Consider the following 18,270-nt stretch of genomic DNA (forward strand, 5'->3'; position numbering starts at 1 on the left):
TGGATTGAGAAGAAAGAAAGAAATAGAAATCTTTTAACCCCATGATCACTACTATCACTGGCCACCCAACCATATCTTCCAGTCACTCGGTCCTGCTGGGTCTCGAACCCCCCCACATCCCACACACAAACACACACACCTACATGCAGGCCCGTACTAGCCATCACACCTTCATACAAATCTGAAACTAGATGGACCGCGGTTCTCGGATGTCGCGGTTTTCGACGCACAGCGTCGACCGTGATGCCTCCACTAAAGGGAGTGATGTGGAATTCACAAGTTGATACAAAGCTTCAAGCCTAAAAGAGGAGACTGAATTTGACCTTAGATGACACCTGGATGACCCCAAAACAACCTTTCAATGACTCCTGGGTGACCCCTGATGACCCCCAAAAATTTGGCTCTAAATGTTGACTGTACCCACCAAGTTTCATGCCCATATAGTAGTTTATACTAATTTGACCTCAGATGACCCCTGGTGAGCCCAAAATGACGTTCCAAAAATTTGGCTATAAATGTTAACTGTACCCACCAAGTTTCATGGCCATACGATAGTGTTTACTAATTTGACCTCAGATGACCCCTGGTGACCCCAAAATGACCTTCCAAAAATTGGTTCTAAATGTTGACTGTACCCACCAAGTTTCATGCCCATACGACAGTTTTTACTAATTTGACCTCAGATGACCCCTGGATGACCTCAGATGACCCCGAAATGACCTTCCAAAAATTTGGCTCTGAATATTGACTGTACCCTCTAAGTTTCATGCCCATACGACAGTTTTTACTAATTTGACCTCAGATGACCCCTGCATGACCTTGAACCTCACCCAAAAAAAAGTAGCCAGAGTTTTTGACCATGACCCACCTATCCTGAAAATCTGAAGGACGGAAGGACGGATGGACGGATGGATGGACATTGCAAAAACAGTATGCCTCGCGGTGGAGGCATAAAAAGTTTCTGTACTAGGTCTGTCCCCTTTTTAACACCCTGCATACCCCAAAAAAAAATCTTGGCTATGGTTTCAACTGGAATAGCCCATTTGAGTGAGCACAGTGCTGCCAATCGGGGACATCCCCAGTTGGGAGATATCCCCAATTGGTTGATCCCTGTTTGGTTGATAAAAAGACCACAATAGTCCCCGTAAGTGGGCGATTACAAACTTGCATTCCCCACCACTTATACATATACACATACTCACCCCCAAACATACACGCACCCACCTCCCCCATACATACACGTACCCACCACTCTCATACATACACATACCCAGCACTCCCACCCCTACATGTACCCGCCACCCTCATACATACACACACCCACCCCCCATACATACACGTACCCACCTACTCCATAACACACACCCCCACCCACACACACCCCTAATCCCCAACCCCCACCCACATATATAAACCTCTCCCCACAAAACCATAACTTACTGTTGATGTAATAATGCATTGTCATGTTTTAATTTACTCTGGTTGTCCAATCTACTGGCATTGTCTTGTTCTAGTACTGTCACTTGGTCTTCTAATTCTTTAACCTGTAAATGAAGAAAACATATTATAAGTTATACACAGCCAATGAATTCAATTGGAGATGGCGGGTCCCACCATGATTATAATAATGTCTTGTTCTAGTACTGTCACTTGGTCTTCTAATTCTTTAACCTGTAAATGAAGAAAACATATTATAAGTTATACACAGCCAATGAATTCAATTGGAGATGGCGGGTCCCATCATGATTATAATAATGTCTTGTTCTAGTACTGTCACTTGGTCTTCTAATTCTTTAACCTGTAAATGAAGAAAACATATTATAAGTTATACCCAGCCAATGAATTCAATTGGAGATGGCGGGTCCCACCATGATTATAATAATGTCTTGTTCTAGTACTGTCACTTGGTCTTCTAATTCTTTAACCTGTAAATGAAGAAAACACATTATAAGTTATACACAGCCAATGAATTCAATTGGAGATGGCGGGTCCCACCATGATTATAATAATGTCTTGTTCTAGTACTGTCACTTGGTCTTCTAATTCTTTAACCTGTAAATGATGAAAACATATTATAAGTTATACACAGCCAATGAATTCAATTGGAGATGGCGGGTCCCACCATGATTATAATAATGTCTTGTTCTAGTACTGTCACTTGGTCTTCTAATTCTTTAACCTGTAAATGAAGAAAACATATTATAAGTTATACACAGCCAATGAATTCAATTGGAGATGGCAGGTCCCACCATGATTATAATAATGTCTTGTTCTAGTACTGTCACTTGGTCTTCTAATTCTTTAACCTGTAAGTGAAGAAAACATATTACAAGTTATATGCAGCCAATGAATTCAATTGGAGATGGCGGGTCCCACCATGATTATAATAATGTCTTGTTCTAGTACTGTCACTTGGTCTTCTAATTCTTTAACCTGTAAAAGTTATATGCAGCCAATGAATAAGCCATCTAACTTCCGGTTTTTAAGAGCAGTTTTGGGACACTTTGACCTCTGACATATCGGGAAAATTGCTGTAATTATTATTAATTAATTTATTATTGTCATAATGTTATCATTAAATATATTTAAATAATTAAGTTATTCAATAATAGTGTTTTTAGGTTTGTTTTCATTCTTGTAAAACATTTTAGATTATATTTTGTACGCAAAAAAAAACAATTTTTCTGAATTTTCCAAATAGGTCGAAGGACAAACTGTCCCAAAACTGCAAACACTGGCCCACAATGTATTGCAAACTTCCAATGCCGATTTGGCTTATTCAATTGGAGATGACGGGTCCCACCATGATTGCATACTGGTATTGCTTCACCATGTGCTTGGCAAGTTATAATAATGTTATTTTTTATAATGTAACTTCCAGTTTATAATATAACTATAGAGTATAGCTTGATCACACCACATATTACCCATTACTGAAGACCCAAACTATGTTCTCATAAACATACCTTATCGTTAAGTTCTAAAACATCGCTATCAGAGGCAGCATATTAACCATATGAAACTGGCTCATAGACTATAGTTCGAAAACATCACATTACCCACTACTGAAGACCCGGGGGGTACTCAGTACCGGGGACGTGCCGCAAATATGGGTAGCATTTTCGGCCTTTTGGTATATCAATGACCCCTTTTTCAAAGCCTATTTTGTTCTATGAATGGGTCCTTTTTTCAAAATTTTCTCAATTTTTTTGGAAAATAGCCCAATTTTTCCTTAATCTAACCAAAATTGTCAAAATTTTCCCAAAATTTTGGGAACATTTGTAAAAACTAAGACAATATGGGTTAAATCTGGCCGAAAATTTAGACTTTTGGTATATCAATGAGTCCAAATTTCTTGGAAAAATTGGTCTATTTATGGGTCCACTTTCAAATTCTCATGCACGTCCCTACCAAAATCAAACTTGAGTACCCACCCCCCACCGGGCTGAAGAGCCAAACTACATTCTCATAAACATACCTTATCATTAAGTTCTACTACATCGCTATCGGAGGCAGCATATTCCCCATATGCATCCTCCATGGTAGTACCTCTTGGTAGACTATTGGATGATGAGGAGCGATATAATTGACTGTATCATGAAACAAAAGAAGAAAACAAAATGACATAAATTAAATTATGAAACACGTGGCCAGGGGGACTGTCAAAATATCCAGAAGATTTTGACAAGTGTAAAACAATAGAGTGATAAAATGGTGAATAGGCTATAGCTGGGGTTAAAAATAAAGGGGATCACCACCTTCAAAAAAATTCCGGACATTTAAAAAAAAAATCTGAATCTGGATATTTAAATTGATAGAAATCACATCTCCAACATGTATGAAGGCAAGATTGCCAATTTCAAACTGCTAAATGGATGGACGCTTCTGATTTTTTTGTCTTTTTTTTTTGCCTTTTCCGAATTCCAGCAAATTTGAAAATAACATTTGGGGCAAGAAAATTGCCCTTCTCAAATGACAATTTGCAATTATTTTGTCAAATATTTTTTAGAAGAAAATGCTTAATTTTACATATTATATTAAATAAGATAGATTGAAAACCATTCTCCACTATTATTTCCCCAACTTGCAATAATCATCTTCCTGTTCCCACATCTAGTTCCTGACGACTACATATTAAGGTCATTGTGTACAAGGTTTTACAATTGTAGATAGTCAAATCATGTTTGGACTCTGCATATGACTAGAGTCTTTTCTGTATCAGATGACATATGACCCTGTTCTTGTTTTCAAATTTTATTGATACTTTTGTTTCAGAAAAGAACATATTCATTATTCAAGTTGTGGCAATATTTACTAAAGCTACTACACATTTTCCAATAATTATCTATGTCATTATATCTTTGCCTCCCCTGGAGAACCATGTATTTTTAAAAAGGTCATGTGCCATCTTATAGTGAACGGACTATAAACCTTTTCCATGTAATAGGGCTAATAAGTTTTTCATTACTAAAATATTTTGACACAATTCTAACAAAAATAACTTTAATAATATTTTGTAAAATGTGGTGGGAAACAGACCTAAGCTCCTATTTAGGCCAAGTAAAATAAAAAACATGTTTTATGTCCGGGTATTCGAAAAAAAAAAGGAGAAAGAGGGGCTTTTTATTTTTTTTTTTTTTTTATCGTAAAATCACTCAGTGTAAATACCCATACTTGGACCTGTTTTAGGGTAGAATCTTGGACAACTATCCAGTTACTAAAGCCCGATCCTGACTCCACTCTGCAGCGTAATGCGATGCTGCGATGCTTTTCAAACATCTCAGCATCGATGTTGCGATGTTGTGATGTTTTAAAAGCATGTAGGGTCTGCATCTCCTTTTAAGGTCATTCTACCGACCTTGATTTTCCAGCAGCCAATCACAAATGTGCACGGCTGCGATATCGCAGCGCGATGCGAAAAAGTTGAACATTGTTCAACTCCATCGCGAACCGAAATTTCCACCGCTGCGATGAGAATTTTCACCGCTGAGCTCGTAAAAACCTGGCTCAGATTACAGTTTTTATAGCATCGCATCGCGCTGCGATGTGGAGTCAGGATCGGGCTTAACACACCGAATAAAGCAATTCTATTGTGGTAACTGGACAGTTGTCCAAGATTCTGCTTCCTGCAACTGGAATAGCCCATTACTGATGTTTACAGAAGACAGTATAAGCATGGAAGAAGAATAGAGCACGAAGTGCGATGGAATTGCAACTCCGATCGTCGACGCGAGGTCAGTGATGTCAACACTTGCAACATGTGGACGTAGATGGCAGCAGCATTTTTCTGTCATTAGCATACGTCTCCACAGCACTACGCAGTACTATCGTAGGTGGCAGCAGCATTTTTCTGCAGTTTTCAGTAGGCTATCAGCACAGGGTAATACACAGGGGAAGGCGACGCTGTCGCCATCTTTTTGTATTGCGCTAAGATAGAAGTTGCAACGGCCTGGTATAAGTAATAGGCAATCAGTTGCAGAAAGCAGAATCTTAGACAACTATCCAGTTACTCCCACACAGAATAAAGCAATAACATTGTAACTGGACAGTTGTCCAAGATTTTGCTTTCTGCACTATACTTACTTGGCAAATTCTTTGGACGTAATTCTCCTAACAGGACTGCAAATGAAACAAAAAGATAATAGTAACACATGACATCATATATTTGTACCATGATTTGTGACCTGATCGAGTAAATCAAGGACAATGTTGCTATCACCAGTAGTTTTTGAGCTACAGTTGATATGCCATTCAAATGTTCTTTAAAATGTAATTTTACCAATTAACATTATATGTTTTCAATATAGTAAGTTTGATTTACATACGGCAATTACATCAAATTAGGGATGCCCCATTAGATATTATCGGGGGGCCTAGGGAGTTTTTTGAAAAAAAAGTTTTGCCTCAGTGATGAGCAAAAAAAAATTTTTTTCCCCTACCCAGCCCTGTATAAAGGTATACATTAAAATTGAAAAAAGTCAACTTCGCCGCCAAGGCGGGGAAAAAAATTGCCTCCAAAGGCAGTGAAAAAAAATTTTCACGCTTTCAATGCAAAAAAAAAATTTCTGCCTGACCCAAACTCCATAGCCCCCCCCCCCCGATAATATCTAATGGTGCGTCCCTTAGACCTGATTAAAAGCTCTTATCTGGTGAAAAATCTGAAAATAATTTTTATGATGTCCTCATTTGCTTGATAGGGTCACATGGCTATTCAATTTAAAATCCACACTACCCCTTTGGAATTTTGGAAATAACTTCCACAGGGGGAGTATAAATTTAAAATGGAATTAGCACATTAGGTGGCTCTATTTGAATTTCGTAGTACCGTCTGAGAAAGATTCAACCTGATTCTTCCACAGAGGGAGGGTGAGTTTCAAAAAGAGTAGGTTAATGTGCTAATCCATTTGAAATTCATACTCCCCCTGTGGAAGATATTACCAAAATCTTCCACTGTGGGAGTGTGGATTTCAGGTGGAATAGCCTAATCTAACACAAACTTGTATTCTTGCAAACAAAATTATTCACAAAAGATGCATATATGAATAATAATATTTTACACATATGTATAACTTCAAGCATCATGCTGTTAAAATATCCTATATGGATACAAGCTGGTACAAACAATCAGAAATAAACAAAACAAATTATAATCCACTTTTTACACAATATATATGACATGTCCATCTCAAATATTGTATTGTTAAAAGATGCCCATGTGATGCAGTGAAGCAAATTAATTGAATGCATATACACTATATTATATGAATATATACACTATATTATATGAGAAACAATAAAATTAATCAATTAATGAAAGTTATTATAGTCATTCAGGTTTTCATTTAACCACCCTATGCATAAAATAAACACTACTATATTGAGCTCATCATAAATGAATATAAATGTGCATCCCTCAAACAATCTGACATGCATGCTTAACTCTTCACCCATGTGGCGACTGCAGACGACAAGCTTCAATTATTTGTTATTTAAAAAATTTCAGAATTGTAAATTTTCATGACCATTTCTGGAATCAGCTTGAAAAATCCATAAAAATGAGTACAAACAAGCCTAGTATTGGTTCAGAGGTGCTTAACCCTAACCGCCTAAGGGCTTTTTGGCGACGGAAAGGGAAAGAAGGAAGGAATAAAGAGAGAAAAGAAGGAAAGAAGTTGTTTGCTCTGGGTGGGATTCGAACCCGAGACCCCTCGCATGCCAGGCACTGGGTCGGCGACACTTTGCCACGGGTCTTGGGCTTCGCTGGCCAGCGAAACCGTGCCTATATATCACTTAGGACGATTGCGTCATCACACCACGTGGGATGCATGCACGAACAGCGCATATATCAAGTAGTATTTTGTAGTATAGCGTCCTGTTAGGGTTAAGGAAGCCTATACTGAGTTTCGATAGTGGTAACCTAACCCTAACCGCCTAAGCTAGGCTTTTTGGCGACGGAAAGAGAAAGAAGGAAGGAATAAAGAGAGAAAAGAGAGAAAAGAAGGAAAGAAGTTGTTTGCTCTGGGTGGGATTTGAACCCGAGACCCCTCGCATGCCAGGCACTGGGTCGGCGACACTTTGCCACGGGTCTTGGGCTTCGCTGGCCAGCGAAACAGTGCCTATATATCACTTAGGGCGATTGCGTCATCACACCACGTGGGATGCATGCACGAACAGCGCATATATCAAGTAGTATTTTGTAGTATACGGTCCTGTAAGGGTTAAGATAGCTCTTGATATTGTGAGAAAATATCTTTGATTTTTATGTTGAAGCCTATCGCCAGCATAAAGAGCATTGGGCTATTCCATTTAAAATCCACACTACCCCTGTGGAAGATTTAGCTAAAGTCTACCACAGAGGGAGTATGAGTTTTGAATACAATAGGCAATTGGGTAACTTCCATTTGAAATACTCATTCCAGTTGTGTAAGGTATGGGTCAAGCCATAACACAGGGGGAGTATGGGTTTCAAAATGATTAACCCTGATCACATTTGAAAAACATACTCCCTCTATGGAAGATATTTCCAAAATCTTCCACAGGAGTAGTGTGGATTTTAAATGGAATGACCCATTCAAGGCAATTCACTGATTATATCGTATCCATGCACATTCATATTGCACAACTTTAGAGCTACCTGATATCCATGTTTATGAAAGTCTTTCTCCCTATTCTTGAAAAATTCATCAATATGGCATATAGCCATCAATACTACCCCATTGTGTGACATAAGGTAGTAAGGGACATATTTTGAGATATTTTTTTGTTGTTGTTTTGTTTTTTTGGATAATTATTTTAAAAAAGAAAAGAATATTTGCTTTATCATTAGTTTGGTCTTAATTATTTTCCTGGGATTATCTTTAAAACCAATTCTGACATCTGATGAAAAGCTGCCACAAAAGGAAATGAGATACAAATTGTGATCAACTATCAAAACCAATAAATCATAAACATAATAATATGCATGCATATCATTACTAGAGTTAAAATACCAGTTTTAATTTTACTATTTTGTGGAAAATCTTACAATTTCATATTTTTCCTTCAAATCTCAAAATCGCAAAATTGTCAGTTACTTCTATTTGTTATGGTAAGTCAGTAGACATTTAATCTCTAGGCCTATACTACATGTATGAGGTTATTGACATACTGTACTCCTGTACAATCGTTTTCAAGATTATTGAATTCCAAAGATCATAATCTCGAATATATTATGACAATAACAAGAATATACTTGTCTATGTAACCTGCAAGGAGCTACTGAAATTGATAGAAATGTGATTGATGTATATCTAGATAAAAAAAAACATGCATATTCATAAAAGGAAGGGATATTCTGTAAACACATGTATATGCAATAACATGACACAAACAAAAACCAATGTATGTTAACACACCTGCCCAATAAAAAGAAAGGAACAAAAACACTGAGAACCCCCCCCACACACACACCCCTCAACTGGTAACAGGGGATGTCATGATAATATTTGTCTTATCCACCCACTTCTAGTGTTCATGATCAGTGTTAAAAAATAGAAATAAAATGGGTAAATTCCAGTGGGAATGGAGGATACTTGAATTACATTTGGACAGGTGTGTGCTGCTGGAACTCTAAACTCTACCCATCATGTTTAGGCATTTTTACCTTAAAAAAAGCTGATTTGACAGTTTTTGACAATTTTTTTCAAATCGTGGTGTGATGACGCATTCACCCTAAGTGATATATAGGCACGGTTTCGCTGGCCAGCGAAGCCTAAGACCCGTGGCAAAGTGTCGCCGACCCAGTGCTTGGCATGCGAGGGGTCTCGGGTTCGAATCCCACCCAGAGCAAACAACTTCTTTCTTTGTTTTATCTCTTTATTCCTTCCTTCTTTCCCTTCCCGTCGCCAAAAAGCCCTTAGGCGGTTAGGGTTAATGGTACCGCAAAGCATAATGGGATACTCTCTTCAGCTGTTGTAGATCCACCCACTTCTAGTGTTCATGATCAGTGTTAAAAAATTGAAATAAAATGGGTAAATTCCAGTGGGAATGGGGGATACTTGAATTACATTTGGACGGGGTGTGCTGCTGGAACTCTAAACTCTACCCATCAGGTTTAGGCATTTTTTACCTTAAAAAAAGCCGATTTGACAGTTTTTGACAATTTTTTTCAAATTGGGACCCATGTTTAGGGATTTTTTTCTTAAATCGGGACCCATGTTTAGGGTTTTCTTGCAAAAAAGCAATCCAGAGCGGCACATCCCTGTATACCTTATATGCGAGTACCCCCTCCCCCGGGATAAATCTCCCCCAATATTTTGATAAGGAGGGTAATCCATACAATATCATCCCCTAATGGTGATAACTGTATGTGGGTTTCTGACCAAATTCACCTCATATTTGACCAGGCTTTTAGCCTAAAAAGTGCACATTTTTGCACTACTCATGCAAATTTGTTCCACTCTTGTATAATATTTCACAATTTTAGCTTGAATATGACATCATTTTCGCACACTTTGGGCACATTTGTACATGTACCATAAACTTATTCTGTCGCCAAAAGTTGCTGGATTCAATATAAATCAAGCAAATTGTTCCAATGCCATCCCCCCATGTCAAAAAGAAAACTACGCCACTGCTGATTTCAAGCACTATCTAGGATTAACTTAAAGTGGGGCAAATGCCTGATCTCACAAAGAACATGAAAACATAATCTCAAGTATCAGAATTCTATAGCGCTGTGGACCCTAATCTGGGTCAACTTGTATCTGAAATGAGCCATTCCAGTTAAAATCCATACAACTCCTATGCAAGACATGACCTTAATCACCCACACAGGGAGTGTATAATTCAAATGGAGCCACCCATTCAGTGTCATCTGCTCCAAATTGGGCTATTCCAGTTGAAATCCAAATAAACACCCCCTATGGAAGACATGACCTTAATCTCAGGGGGTGTAAATTTCAAACAAGAGTCATGGTAACAGCATTTGAAATTCAAAGTCCCTGTACGTGTGGGAAGATTAAGGTCATGTGTCCCATAGGTGGTGTATAGGGAGTGTATGGATTTCAACTGGAATATCCCATTTCACATACAAGTATCCTCCAATTGAATTTCACACTCCCTGTGTGGTAGATTAAGGTAATGTCTTCCATAGGGTGTATGGATTTCAACTGGAATAGCTCAATATGGCTTGATCCTCTGGAGGGAGGAATTGAATCATCCTCAATGTTTGTCTGGGTCTCACAAATTCGAAATTGAATTCAATTCCAGGGGGATGGGGGATAAATCTGACTATCATCCCATTTCGATTTTGTGACTTAATATGTTTGACAAAATAACACAATTCCTTTTATATCACTTGAATCAACATGCAGCTTCAAATTACAACATGCTAATGCTTATTACATATTTGCACAGTCATTGACAGAATATATGGAGTTAAAACACTAATATTCAACTTGAGTCACATTAGAATTGCTAAACTATCACAAGCAGAATCACATAATTATGTGATATGATCTAATCCAATGCAAAGTCTTTGTTATTTCAATATAAATATGATTAGGACTTTATTATATTCAGCAAGTTAGTATAAAAATAACTAATTTTTCAATAAATCTGACTTTGATACGAGTGGATCGGATCATGTCACATATGGATCGACTATACATACATAACTACAGCATGCTTTTAGAGCAAAAAAAGTAGGAATACAAAATAATGTTCATATGTGTACATCAATACCAAAAAGACGTGTTAACGCATTTCTATCTTTTTACAAAATAGCTGGGAAGAAATACCAGTGGAGTTCACTCCAATCATCTCCAAGTCACTACATGGTGTAGGGAATTTTCTCTATATTCCTTAAAACCATGTGACTTAGGGATGATTTGAATAATCCTCTACTTGAGATGAGTCTGGTATTTATTCATAGCTAGCTGTAAAAATAGACATATGTAGCAGCCGACAAGTGCATACTTTTGATGTACACATACATGTATTATTTTAAGAACAGACATATAAATTAAGCTCTTTATAAAAATGCCAAAACACAAGTTGACTCTTCTACTGTAAGTTCCTTGTCAGTGTTTCATGCAGGCAACCTTGATATGTTTAAATTAAAATATGATTCAAAATAAAACAATGATATCTGCAATTAGGCAACACTACTAAAACTGTACTGCTGTGCACTGCAAAGCAAAATGTGAAAACTAAAATTAATTCAAGATGATACATGTGTAATCAAAGGAATATAATAACAATTCAATATTAAATGTGTCGACTCTTGAAACAACATAAAATGTATATACAATTGATGTAAAATTTGAGTAACAATGTTAATACAGCACATGCAGCTACTTGTAATACAAATATCAATGTAATAATACAAATATCAATTATCAACAAAAAAACAAATCAATACAAAATTCATCATGCATGGATTGACTTAATTGTCTAATAAAATCTTCACAAAAAGTAACGCAGCCATTATAAATATGCCAGTAGCTTCATAACTGTAAATTGTATTTTCAATATTTTAACATAGAAAGAACAATGATTCATTTATGCACATTTTGACACCCCATTCGACCAATGTTGTTCAATATTAACAACATAATGAAAAATACCCAAATTTAAAAGTTGCAGCTATTTTGTATTGAGTTTAATTCAGCGTGAAGATAATGGCACATTTTATATGCCACAATGCTTGTGTAATAACCATTGATCACTGTAAACTGCAACTTTTTAAACAGTTTTCCTTCTTTAAAAACACTGCTATGCTGTTGATATTGAACATGCTGCTACATTGGATGTAGGTGGTATAATAACAGGCATAAATAAATCATCATACTTTCTATGTTAAAATATTGTGAATACAATTAATAGTTTTGAAGGTATAGGCATATTTATAATGGCTGTGCTACTTTTTGTGAAAACTTTATTAATGCACGTTATTATCAGACTATCATCTTATGGCCCTGAACATGCATAAAGCAAAACCTCCCATGGAACCTCTTTGCAGTTTTGATTCAAACATGTTCAAGGGCCACAAGTACATGTTATTATCTGGCTACGATCTAAAACATGCTCATCATCAGTACACAGTTCTTGAAACCCTGAATGCTTACATGTATACACTCATAAAGCGACATTTTAATGATTTGGGTACAAAAACTCATCCTCAAAACTATGTTGAGTAATGTTAAATGCGGGTTTAAATGAAGGTTATCAAACCATGCATTGAAATGAGACCATAATGGGTTATTCCAGTTGAAATCCATACTCCCCATGGATGACATGACCTTTATCTCCCACACAGGGGGTGTAGATTACAAATGGAGTCACCTATTTAGGTAACCCAATTTGATATTCACACTCCCTGTGTGGGAGATTGGCTATCTTTTAGAATACCCTACCATTTTTTTACATTCACAGTGTATGTGTATGGGTCGTTCATAAAAGACCCCCATTGAAAATCTACAGTGGTAGGGTATTCTAAAAGAAATCCGGGAGATTAAGGTCATGTCTTCCATAGGGGGTGTATGGATTTCAAATGGAATAGCCCAATTACATTTAGCTCATAGTGACTGACATAGTGAATTACCTAAGATACAATCTGCAGTTGCATTGATTACTGTGGAAAAAACAATGAATGTCATTATTACATTATGAATAATATTGGGTCAGGCAGTATAGGACATGCGACCAGGGTTTTAGCTACGCCGGTCTGCGCCGGCCGGGCCAACCGGCACCTGACCGGCTTTAAAAAATTTAAAAAATCGAAATTTTTTTCTTGCCTCCTTTGGCCCCCATGGAGCAGATCGTGTCACATATGTACATTTGTACTTGATTGACAGAACTTTATAGAATTTTGTTTCCAGGTTATTTTGAATGCAAATTTTAAATGACTTGTTTTCAAGCCAGTTTTTATTACAGGAAATAAGCAGAAATGGTGTTTTCAACATGGACAAAATATTCTCAAATTTGAAGGAAAAATTCCAGAAATTTTAGTCGAAGGAGAAAATAGTGCTTTCTAATTCTTATTAATCATTTTTTAATAAATAAAAGGGGAGGGGCAAAACTAAAAGGGAAATACCGTAACTGTGCTTAACAATATTTTCAGAATAGACAGTAAATACTACATTGTAAGAAGCAGTTTACATTCTAAAACTATTTGTCTACACACCACAAAAGAATTAAGGTACCAGTTATTTTCACTCCTGTACATGTATATCCTAAACAAAGACAAATTTAGAACAGCAGCCAATAGCTGTGTCTTTTAGCTTGGATTTAAGACCTCGGTCAAGAAATGAAGACACAATGATCCAAAATCCCAAGGAAGGTGCACGATTCAACAGTTGCAGTTTGCTCCATTGGATGCTCTATTGATTTGTATACAAAGCATTCTCAAACAAGGGAACTAATGAAAATGAAATGCTTGCCATTGATTAGAACAACATAAAATGCAACATCTGATTTTGTTCCATCATTGGAATTAAATTGCAGTATCTTTAATTCTCATAATACCAATTGCAACAAATGAGGTCTTAAATCAGAGCCTAAGGGTACAGGAATTGTCTGCTGGTTTTAATATTGACATATTTGTCTTTGTTTATGATATACAGGGGTGAACATAACTGGTACCTTAATTTTATTGTAGTCTGCAGTAGGACAGCACAAATTCCCATGGGTATTATGTTTACTATAATCAGTAATTCTACCTGCCATTGGACACAGGGGGTAGATCCTGCAGACTATCAATGTCTACTCTGACATATCGTTAACGTATCATTGTATTACAACGCTGCGTTGAATCCTGATTGATGAATCCTGATTGATTTGATGCAGATTTATCCTACAGACTATCAATGTCTACTCTGACATATCGTTATTGTATCATTGTATTACAACGCTGCGTTGAATCCTGATTGATGAATCCTGATTGATTTGATGCAGATTTATCCTACAGACTATCAATGTCTACTCTGACATATCGTTATTGTATCATTGTATTACAACGCTGCGTTGAATCCTGATTGATGAATCCTGATTGATTTGATGCAGATTTATCCTACAGACTATCAATGTCTACTCTGACATATCGTTAACATATCATTGTATTACAACGCTGCGTTGAATCCTGATTGATGAATCCTGATTGATTTGATGCAGATTTATCCTACAGACTATCAATGTCTACTCTGACATATCGTTAACATATCATTGTATTACAACGCTGCGTTGAATCCTGATTGATGAATCCTGATTGATTTGATGCAGATTTATCCTACAGACTATCAATGTCTACTCTGACATATCGTTAACATATCATTGTATTACAACGCAGCGTTGAATCCTGATTGATGAATCCTGATTGATTTGATGCAGATTTATCCTGCAGACTATCAATGTCTACTCTGACATATCGTTAACATATCATTGTATTACAACGCTGCGTTGAATCCTGATTGATGAATCCTGATTGATTTGATGCAGATTTATCCTGCAGACTATCAATGTCTACTCTGACATATCGTTAACATATCATTGTATTACAACGCTGTGTTGAATCCTGATTGATTTGATGCAGATTTATCCTGCAGACTATCAATGTCTACTCTGACATATCGTTAACATATCATTGTATTACAATGCTGCGTTGAATCCTGATTGATTTGATGCAGATTTATCCTGCAGACTATCAATGTCTACTCTGACATATCGTTAACATATCATTGTATTACAATGCTGCGTTGAATCCTGATTGATTTGATGCAGATTTATCCTACAGACTATCAATGTCTACTCTGACATATCGTTAACATATCATTGTATTACAATGCTGCGTTGAATCCTGATTGATTTGATGCAGATTTATCCTGCAGACTATCAATGTCTACTCTGACATATCGTTAACATATCATTGTATTACAATGCTGCGTTGAATCCTGATTGATTTGATGCAGATTTATCCTACAGACTATCAATGTCTACTCTGACATATCGTTAACATATCATTGTATTACAATGCTGCGTTGAATCCTGATTGATTTGATGCAGATTTATCCTACAGACTATCAATGTCTACTCTGACATATCGTTAACATATCATTGTATTACAAAGCAGCGTTGAATCCTGATTGACTTGATGCAGATTTATCCTACAGACTATCAATGTCTACTCTGACATATCGTTAACATATCATTGTATTACAATGCTGCGTTGAATCCTGATTGATTTGATGCAGATTTATCCTACAGACTATCAATGTCTACTCTGACATATCGTTAACATATCATTGTATTACAATGCTGCGTTGAATCCTGATTGATTTGATGCAGATTTATCCTGCAGACTATCAATGTCTACTCTGACATATCGTTAACATATCATTGTATTACAATGCTGCGTTGAATCCTGATTGATTTGATGCAGATTTATCCTGCAGACTATCAATGTCTACTCTGACATATCGTTAACATATCATTGTATTACAATGCTGCGTTGAATCCTGATTGATGAATCCTGATTGATTTGATGCAGATTTATCCTACAGACTATCAATGTCTACTCTGACATATCGTTAACATATCATTGTATTACAAAGCAGCGTTGAATCCTGATTGATTTGATGCAGATTTATCCTACAGACTATCAATGTCTACTCTGACATATCGTTAACATATCATTGTATTACAATGCTGCGTTGAATCCTGATTGATTTGATGCAGATTTATCCTACAGACTATCAATGTCTACTCTGACATATCGTTAACATATCATTGTATTACAATGCTGCGTTGAATCCTGATTGATTTGATGCAGATTTATCCTGCAGACTATCAATGTCTACTCTGACATATCGTTAACGTATCATTGTATTACAACGCTGCGTTGAATCCTGATTGATGAATCCTGATTGATTTGATGCAGATTTATCCTACAGACTATCAATGTCTACTCTGACATATCGTTAACATATCATTGTATTACAACGCTGCGTTGAATCCTGATTGATTTGATGCAGATTTATCCTACAGACTATCAATGTCTACTCTGACATATCGTTAACGTATCATTGTATTACAACGCTGCGTTGAATCCTGATTGATGAATCCCGATTGATTTGATGCAGATTTATCCTACAGACTATCAATGTCTACTCTGACATATCGTTAACATATCATTGTATTACAACGCTGCGTTGAATCCTGATTGATGAATCCTGATTGATTTGATGCAGATTTATCCTACAGACTATCAATGTCTACTCTGACATATCGTTAACGTATCATTGTATTACAACGCTGCGTTGAATCCTGATTGATGAATCCTGATTGATTTGATGCAGATTTATCCTACAGACTATCAATGTCTACTCTGACATATCGTTAACGTATCATTGTATTACAACGCTGCGTTGAATCCTGATTGATGAATCCTGATTGATTTGATGCAGATTGACATGCCGTATTTGCCCACAAAAGCTAATTTGAATCCTCAATGAAAGAGACGATCGGGGGGGGGGGGGTTCTTCCTGGTTGAAGGTATACGGGATGTGCCACGGTTTTGGGGTACCTTTTCAGCGATTTTGGTATATCGATGGGTGGGTTTTCAGTGGAGACCAAAATGCGCCCAATTGGGCGCATTTTGGAAAAAGTGCCCTTAAAGCACCCAATTATGGCAAATTTGGATGGTTTTTGGGTGCTTTTTGTTGAAAATTGGTATACTGATGGGTAGCAAAAACAGCAAAAAGTAGGTATAGAGAAAGTCAGCATCCGAAAGTCTGCGTGGCACACCCCGCATAAAAATTTTTGAAGAACCCCGAGACGATGCAAGTTTTTTGAAGCAAGTGATGGAGGGGTAAAATTTCCAAAACATATCAAAGACATAATAAGTCATATTACTTTATATCTTTGCTCCCTTCCTCAATGTATTATTGTAAACTATGAAAAAGTTAACTTACTGACTAACCCTTCCCATTGATGTTTAAACTTAATTTATTTTGAGCACTGTCACCCTCACATTACATTAGGATTAAGAGCGTGTAAGTTTACCATCACAGTCCACAAGGCCATTTTTTAGCCCTTATGGTGCCCTCAGCCTCGAATGTGCAGCCTTGATAATGAGGGGCTGTGCAATAATTATGAATTCACCCCAGGGGGTGGAAAGTTTCCGCATGACATGCCAAACATTGCTTGTCCCTTCTCAGTGTGCCAAAATTTGCTTTCCCCCCTTTTGGCTTGCCACAAATTTCTCCCCTTTCCCCACTCCATGAGTGCCCATTCCAATGAATTCATTTGGAGGCATATAGCTGCACATTACATTTTAACTGCATTGATCACTGCCTATAATGCAGATTTGAATAGTCCAGATATAAATTGATCTAACAGCGGTGTTTGGATAACCTCACTGTGTACAATGCATCTACATGTAAGTAATTAACAGTGATGAATGGTATTTGAGTCAGATATGACTGAGAGGTTACTATTTCATAGATCCTAATATAGGACTATGATGTTCATAATATACAATGTAAGGAGAAAATTCAGTGGCAGTGTCACGGCATGGGGGCATATGGGGAGGCAAATTCCCCAGTCAGAACTCTTCACCCCCCGCTTTTCCCCAGTAAAAATCCCAAATTACTAAAATTTACACTTTTTGTGGAAATCTTACGCAAAATTTGTGGATTGCGTTATACGCCTGTGTGTTTATCACGGAGCCGAGTGTTCCACCTTGGCCAAGAATTATTTAAAATACATAATAGTAGTGATAAATTTGGAATGGCG

General features: G+C 37.0%; 1 protein-coding gene across 2 annotated transcripts in view; it reads right to left on the minus strand.

Moving 5' to 3' along the window:
- LOC140165173 (rab11 family-interacting protein 4A-like) overlaps positions 1 to 18,270 on the minus strand; it is a 111,317-nt gene that overhangs the window by 19,565 nt on the left and 73,482 nt on the right. For both annotated transcript variants that reach the window (XM_072188614.1, XM_072188615.1), the window contains 3 exons: positions 5,584 to 5,619; positions 3,479 to 3,590; positions 1,441 to 1,544 (listed from right to left, as the gene is read on the minus strand). In XM_072188614.1, the coding sequence (XP_072044715.1) occupies positions 1,441 to 1,544; positions 3,479 to 3,590; positions 5,584 to 5,619 (252 nt within the window). The remainder of the gene's footprint in view (positions 1 to 1,440; positions 1,545 to 3,478; positions 3,591 to 5,583; positions 5,620 to 18,270) is intronic.

The sequence above is a fragment of the Amphiura filiformis genome, chromosome 11 (genome assembly GCF_039555335.1).
Source record: "Amphiura filiformis chromosome 11, Afil_fr2py, whole genome shotgun sequence".
NCBI classification, from domain to species: Eukaryota; Metazoa; Echinodermata; class Ophiuroidea; order Amphilepidida; family Amphiuridae; genus Amphiura; species Amphiura filiformis.